At 42.5% G+C, this 8,251-nt stretch overlaps 1 protein-coding gene across 4 annotated transcripts in view; it reads left to right on the top strand.

The window, feature by feature from the left end:
- The window catches only part of LOC133511524 (rap guanine nucleotide exchange factor 4-like), a 28,460-nt gene that overhangs the window by 7,802 nt on the left and 12,407 nt on the right, over window positions 1–8,251 (top strand). For all 4 annotated transcript variants that reach the window (XR_009797934.1, XR_009797935.1, XR_009797936.1 and 1 more), the window contains exons 4-6: window positions 316–462; window positions 4,832–4,904; window positions 5,824–5,879. Coding sequence is in view for 1 of the 4 variants with exons in the window: in XM_061840518.1 (XP_061696502.1) it covers window positions 316–462; window positions 4,832–4,904; window positions 5,824–5,879 (276 nt within the window). In the remaining 3 variants the exon portion in view is untranslated. The remainder of the gene's footprint in view (window positions 1–315; window positions 463–4,831; window positions 4,905–5,823; window positions 5,880–8,251) is intronic.

The following is an 8,251-nucleotide window of genomic DNA, read 5'->3' as shown; positions in this document are numbered from 1 at the left end:
AGTGGTGGAGATTCCTACTGTCAGTGAATACAACTCACTCTCTCGGGGCAACGAATTGGCAAATGCCAGTGACAAAAATGGCAACTTAAATGCTTGTCTAATTACAGTTCCAATGTAAAACAGCTGTGAGCGGTGACAGGTCTCACCACCCAGAGCAGTAGCATGGCCATGCCCCTCTTGGCAGTGGCCAAGTCTGGCTCATGCCAATGCCACCTTGTTGTGCTGCATCACAATGTTCACAAAGTACTGTAGATTCTCTCAGTCTTTAATAGTCAACAAATAAAAAGAAATAATCCCGTGTTTTCTTGCGCGTAGGATGCAGTCACCATCTGTACGCTGGGTATCGGGACGGCCTTTGGAGAGTCGATCCTGGATAACACGCCGCGCCACGCGACCATCATCAGCAGAGAGACCAGCGAGCTGCTTCGAATTGAACAGAGGGAGTTTAAGACCCTCTGGGAGGTGAGATGCTCTGTGTGAGAGATGCAAGACTGGATGTTTCCAAAATGCTTGTGGAAGCATTTTCTTTCGAAGAGAGACGTTCAGACAATCTTGTACTGTTTTTTTTGAACCACAAGAGGACTGTCCATCAAAAGCCTTTCATGCTCCTTGTGCTGGTCGATGCACACATTCAATCAAATTTTACTTTCATACAACAGTGTGCGCAGACCTCTTACGTTGCCAAACAATGCAAATTTTGGGTCTGCCCTGCATTGAACACATTAGTTTTACTTTTTTTCTTTCTTTTTTTTACAGTTAATTAAGATTAATGGGTTAAACAAAAAGGAAACAAATCCAAGTTCATTTCTGGGGCACTGAGAGCACAAAACCGGAGCTGTAACAAAATCCATCCATCCATTTTCTTAACCGCTTATCCTCACAAGGGTCATTGGAGTGCTGGAGCTGATCCCAGCAGTCAACAGGCAGGAGGCAGCGTACACCCTGAACTGGTTGACAGCCAATTGCAGGGCACAGAGACAAAAAACTCACTTTCAAAACCGAGGGGCAATTTAGAGTGTCCAATTAATGTTGTATGTTTTTGGGATGTGGGAGGAAACCGGAGTACCCGGAGAAAACCCACGCAGGTACTGGGAGAGCATGCAAACTCAGCACAGATGGGGACGGGATTGATCCCGGGTCTTCAGAACTGTGAGGCCAATGCCTTCCAGCTGCTCCACTGTGCCACCTAATAATGAATAACTAAATAAAACATTATTTTCAAATTAAAATGTACAAACACTCCCTTTACATTGACATTCAACACTTACAGTTTTTTTTTTTTTTTTTTTTTACCCCTTTGTTGCAAATTGTGTCAGTTACATATTATATGAGCGAGAGGAGCGAAATCAAAATTTCCAACGACCAGTATGAGGACACCTGGGTCATAAATGTGCATGGCCAGGGTACTGAAATTGTGATCTCACGATCACAGCGCGCGTGACATCGCTCACGTTTGAAAATAAACAAACAAGTACATTTTGTAATAGCCAATAGTTTGTCCACTGCTTAGAAGCCTTTGGTCAGTTCTCTTGTCCCATTTAGTTCTCGCTCTTGCCGAACTTGACTTCATTTTAGCGGGGCGTCTCATCCCTCTCCGTATGTTTTCCGGGATCCATTGTTTGCCAAGTGGACGTTGGCCAGCTCCATGTTGGGATGAAGCTCCTTGTGGTTGTAGCTTTGTTGACAAACAGAGAAGGTCCAATTGTGCCGATAAGTTCCGCTCAGTAAACTACAACCGCCGAAAGGCGAATATAGCAAACAGCTCAGTATGACTCAAACAGGGTGGAAGGCGTACAAGAAATAAATATCGGAGCTGTTGTAAACATACTGCCCACTTACAGGCGCCTCTTTCATGTCCCTTTCTGTTGTTGATTCTGTTATTTTTTTCCCCTTCTATTTCATCTCACTAAATAATGTGATTTTGATTCCATTGTAAATGCTTTAGTTCTAACTGCAAAACATCTTTCCATCCATTCTCAACACCGCTTACCCTGTTAAGAGTTGCGGGGCGTTAACTGTGAACCAAACGTGTAAAGCGGAACATTTATCCTGTTCTTTCCCGGCCAGCCCGCTCCATGTGGTCTCCAGGCAGTGGTAGCAGGCCCTCTGTGGGATTCCTTGTTGGGTTTTGGCCTCCCTCAGGCTTCTCCATTCACAAGGTCGCTTGTCCTTGGCAGAGCTGCTGCTCTCCACTATCAATTCACTGTCACGATTCAAGAGGCTGTGAGTGACCATCCTGCTGTTTATTTTATTATTTTGCATCATCTGAAATCTGGGCTGTCAAACTAATTTTTGTCACGGGCCACATTGTAGTTCTGATTTCCCTCAGAGGGTTGTTATGACTGTCAAAACGTATAATTGCCTCATCATATTATTGCAGAAGCAGCAAATTGATGTATAACTCCTTTTGAAATCAGCAGTCAAGCAACATAATTTGTTTGGTTTATTTTAATTAGCATATGCAATACCTCATGTTTAAAAAAAAGGAAAAATGAAAATTTAAATTTTATTTTTTAAAAATATATGATTTGCTTTAGCGGGGCACCTAAAATGATGTGGTGGACCGGATCTGGCCCCTGGGTCTTAAATTTTACACCAGTAATAGACTATAAATGCGTGTTTCTCAAACTTTTTATTCCGAACATCAGCTGAAACTATACATGGCTGTCCACGTACAGTACTAACAAAGTGACCAATTGCAAATTCCTTTTGTGTTGCTACACACTTGGCTAATAAAGCTGATTCTGATTCTGATTAAATTACAACAGTGAGTAGGCCCAAGTTTTCATGACGAGCTATTCTGACATCTTATTCCCAATGTGAATACTGTAGATATTTTTTTATTTGTGGACTATTTTTTTTTAGGCAGCTCGGTGGCGCAGCTGGAAAGCGTTAGCTTCACAGTTCTGAGGACCCTGTTTCAAACCTGCCTCTCCCTGTGTGGAGTTTGCATGTTCTCCCCGTGCCTGCAGGGGTTTTCTCCAAGCAATCTCGATTCTTCCTACGTCCCCAAAACATGCAAAATTAATTGGATACTCTAAATTGCCCCTAGGTGTGAATGTGAGTGCGGCTGTTTGTCTCTGTATGCCCTGCAATTGGCTGGCAACCAGTTCAGGGTGTACCCCGCCTCCTGCCGTTTACAGCTGGGATAGGCTCCAGCACTCCCGCGTGAGGATAAGCGGCTAAGAAAATGGATGGATGGATGGACTATTTTCATTCATTTTGTACTATCATTTATGGAACAAACGTACTTTGGTATTATTGTTATTGTCGTGAAAGGAAACTCTACTGGATCCTGATGTTATCACTTTGTGATATAAGACCGAAGTTGGTTATGAGAGCGTGTATTCTGTTATCACACAGCTTGCCCCGCGAGATTTTATCAGCTAAGTGCACTCACTCAGTTTATTCCTGTGTTGCGTATTTTTTTCAAGTACATAGAATCGTAGCCTGAGGTTGTGCTCGTTTCAATCTTGTTCACGTCGTTTGCAAAAGACTCTTTGTGTTACGTGTGTGTGTGTGTGTGTGTGTGAGTTTGTGGTGTGTGTGTTACACAAACAGGATGAAGGCAGTCATGTGTTTGTTTGACGACAGATTCAGAGAACCCAACATTGATGCATCAGTCTCACCGAGCCAAAATGAGATGCACAACGAGATACCTAACTATTTGTTGTTTAGATCACATTTAAATAAAAAAATGTCTTCAATTTATTGTTTCTATGTGGACCCATTTAGTCCATTTATTTATCTATCCTGTTCACTTCCTTTCTCTTGTGTTGTATCCTTTCTCCCTGCCTCTGACTCCATCCTCCTCAACGTCATTACTCCTTTTCTTCCCCCTGCCTAGAGTAGTTCCGTAATAGAAAGTCTCAGATCACTGTGGTAACCCGGGAGAGAAAAGTGCTCGGGTTCTTGGCTCGGTCACAGAAGGAGGGAGAGAGCGAGAGAGAGAGAGAGTGAGAGAGACAGAGAGAGAGAGCGAGAGAGAGAGAGAGAGAGAGAGACAAACAGAGAGAGCAAACCATCAAACGAAAGAAAGGACGCGAGCAGCTCGAGTAGCGTACGATGCAATCAAGCAGCGTGTGACAGGCGTAAAGGAGCAGAGGGCAGCTGTCAGGGGTTTTTGGTCTTCCACTCTTAGAAAAAATTGGGGTTTAGTCAGGTGAGTCTGAATTATTGCCTCTAGTTGTCTGTTGTATTTGTTGTTTTGTTTGTTTGATCCATTCTGCTAAAGTTTATTTTGTACTTTTTTTTGGCTCTGTGTGTGTACCTGTGTGCACAGACTGACAGATCCTGGCCGTTTTTGTTTCAAAGTATGTGTCTGTGTGGGGTTGTGCGCACAGTATAAATGGTTTCTTGATAATGACCTTGCAAAAGGAGCAGCGACAAGTTCAGGCGCACTCACCTGATGTGTTTGTTACAGAGGTAGACATGCAAACACAATCAGCGGCCTTAAAAATACATCTACCCTTTCAATCTGAATTACTCTGTTCTGCATCTCAATGATCTCTGCTGCACAAAGACCTTTGTTTTGACATAGTGCTGTCTGTGTATGTCTGTTTCACAAGTGTGTGTGTGTGAATGAGACCGATTGAATGGATGATGGTGCACAGCAGAGGATGCATTCGCAAACTATGCAGGAGCCAAGACATGTTGCGTATCAGTTTGCAGTGGGTCCTCTCTTCAGGTCGCCATTGATTCTATCTAGGTGTTGATCTACGTTATGGAAATACACGTGTTTGTAAATCTGCGTCCAACAGAGGAATCAAGTTTGTTTTGTGTTGCTAAACCAAATGTGACGATGCGTACTTCCATGTGATTGGTTGTGTAGAAGCATCGTCAGAGCCTCGCTGGACTGTTGGCCCCTCCTTATGGCGCAATGGAGAGTGGATCCAACAATGACAGTGAGTAAACACGTTGATGTGACTGATTACAGATGTTACAGATGTCCTTCCTGACTGAACCTGATTGTCAGATGGTGTTGCCCAAATTACAGGGCCTTGAGATATCAGTTCAATTTGTTCCATGACCACGCTCGTAAATGAGAACACGCATACAGCAAATCATCTTTCTCCAGTGAAATGAATCGAAATGCCATTGATCCATTCCAGCCTGCTCAAAAAACATCCAAAATGTTTTGAAATAAGAAAGGCACCACTTTATAACGTTGTACTTTACATCATAGGTTAGGGTTTGGTATGGTTTAAGGTTTCGTATATTTTTTTACTTTAAGTCAGTGGACATTGTGCTACTCCTGCTGGTGTGTGCATGTTGCCCACATCTATAATACAGACCTGCAGATGGTCTCAGTTCCTAAGTAAGCCAATAATATTAGTCATTCTTAACAGAGGATAAAGAATAGATGCTTATGAGTATTTTTATGTTACATGTGTTCTGTCACTGTTTGTGTTCAAATATCTGTTACAAAGGTTTATATACCGCAATACCGATGGTATTCGTTAGCACATCTATGGAATTTGCTACTATGTGTTAGCATTAAGCTAGTGATTTTTGAAGGAAAAGTTACAGTATGTGGTTATTTTTAATACATTGTTTCGTTTGATAGTAAACAACTTCACCACCTTGAAACTTTTGATAGTTGCTTGCAATCTGCGAACCGAGTTGAATTCACTACCATCAACGAATGTTCAATTCTCAGGTTTTTGATTGCAAGTCAAAGCAAAAATTTAAAACCCCATTGAATTAAGAACACTTGTATGGCAAGGCACCACAGCACTTTAGTATGCATGAGAAATGTTTGCATCTTGGAAAACACATCTGAGCTTACAAGGCTAATGTGTGTGTGTATTTTTTTTTTTAAAGGACTTGCAGACAAAGACCACATGAACTCAGACTCTGCAAACAAAACTCACAATAAGGTAACTACTCGATATTTCAAGCCAAGAGTATGTGGTTCATGTGACCCATAAATAAACAGTTTTATATGAATGTTTACTTCCCCAGGGGCAAATATGCTGTTTCCCATTTAGCTTACGAATTTGTCTATGTCAAAAGTAGTACAGACTGGGTTTGACAGGGTAGTAAAAATAGCAACATTGTGCACCGCTCATACTTTCATGTCTGTGAATGAAATAGAATGCTGGAATAGTCGTGTGTGTGTTCACTCCACAGGGACGAGTGATGATTCATCACTGTGATCCTCTCTGGTTATGCTAATACTAGTTAATGTATGCGCACGGAAGAAAGATCCTATCGGCCTAATTAGTGCACCTTCCTTTGTTGTTTTGAAGCGTAGCAGTGTGAGCGTCCGCACATCTGCCCCTTTAGATGCAGGTGTGAACTTGCGCACCCTTTTCATGCATCCACCATGCATGTATAGCGCAAACCTTCGAAACCCGTGTAAGTAATCAATGAACAGCTGCAATCCCTCCATATCTGAATACTGTTGAAGAAGTCAATTTGCATTCACAATAAAAACAATAGTCATGATTTTCCATGATACATTGCAAACAAACATTACATTTGTCATGAACGGGGCTCGTGGGTGGACCCAAATGCACGACTCCAGAGACAAGCAGACAGTGCAGAGGAAACCTTTATTCGGTCTGGGATCAGGCAGACAGTCCAAACAATCAGAAGTAATAAATACGGCAGGCTTACGAGGGTGGTCAGTGGACAGGCGTGGGTCGGTAAACGAAGAGCAGAAGTCAGGCAAACAGGAGTGTGGGAACAAGGCATCAAGGACGATGATCTGGCAGAGGACAAGTTGTCCCCCGGGTCCTATATATACTGGGAGGCATCAGCTGGGACAAGGTGCAGGTGTGTGCTGACTAATTGGCTAGCCACGCCCAGCCTGGCCAGGAAGCCAGGAGCATGACAACATTATGTTTATGGGCATTGCATGTGCCCAACATAGTTCTGCTTTCGAGAAAAAGCACTGCTATCAAAGCACTGCCTCCTGCTCATCTTTTCAGATATAGTTGTATTTAAAATATATACAGTATACATACTGTATATTTACCTGTACGGAATGTAATGTTTGGACAGACATAAAGCATACAAGATTTTAGCAAGTTCAGCTACAAACAATTTGTCCCCAAGCCTGTGTCACGCTTGTTCGCGTAGCATACACAGAAAGTCTTCTATCCTATTTTCCGGGTTTGGTCATGTTATGTTCCACATACAGCAGATTGCATTACAAATTAAATCATCATGGATGTTCTGTTTCACAACATTGCGTTGGACATATATGGCATAGCAAAATTAAGGGACAATGTGCAAGGTAACACATCAAGTGTTTTGGGTGGGAAGGTTAGGTCGGGAATGAGTTGTTTAAATGTGTTCAGCACTGGGATGCCATTTTACAAAGATAACCTCTGTTAAATGTCTGATAATGAGGGTTTACTGCTCGTACTTTTCCAAGTTCAAATTTCTTTCTTTCTTTCTTTCTTTCTTTCTTTCTTTCTTTCTTTCTTTCTTTCTTTCTTTCTTAACAAATGAATAGTTCCTCTATCAAACACAGTGATGTGCTGTTATGTTCAACATCAACTGGGTTTTGAGTTCAAACAGGTTTCCCATGTTGTCGCCATGTTTTCGCCTGGCAACCAGAAGTTAGCATGCCATCGTATCCCAAACGTACATGTGTTGCGCTAGTAACATATTGTAGAACGACTGTACCTCTACAGTGTAGTCTTAAGATTCAAGTGACCTGATTTACGGGTTATCCGAGATACCAACCGGGATTCGGTATGTTGAAGGTCCATCCATCCATTTTCTTTGCTAGTTATCCTCACGATGGTCGTGGGGAGTGCTGGAGCCTATCCCAGCTGTCAACGGGCAAGAGGTGGGGTACACCCTGAACTGGTTGCCACCCAATCGCAGGGCACATAGACACAAACAACTGCACTCACAATCACACCTAGGGGCAAGTTCGAGTGTCCAATTAATGTTGCATGTTTTTGGGATGTGGGAGGAAACCGGAGTGCCCGGAGGAAACGCACACAGACACAGGGAGAACATGCAAACTCCACACAGGCGGGTCCGGGATGGAACCCGAAACCTCAGAACTGTGAGGACAACACTTTACCAGCTGCCCCAGCTTTCTGCCCTATGTTAAACAATTCTTAGAAAAATAGGCTTTAAACTGTTAATCGTAATCCCACCTCTAGTTTGTCAAACTAAATATGTAATATTTAAGACAGTTTAGAATTAGAGTTGTGTTTATGTAGCAGACAGTTAATGTTGCATTTCAGTTGGATCACTTCATTTGCTGTTCCTCTCCGGTCTTTTT

Source organism: Syngnathoides biaculeatus, chromosome 13, assembly GCF_019802595.1.
Source record: "Syngnathoides biaculeatus isolate LvHL_M chromosome 13, ASM1980259v1, whole genome shotgun sequence".
NCBI lineage: Eukaryota > Metazoa > Chordata > Actinopteri > Syngnathiformes > Syngnathidae > Syngnathoides > Syngnathoides biaculeatus.
Note: the sequence above shows the minus strand (reverse complement) of the source record. Positions and strands in the feature narration are given on the sequence as shown.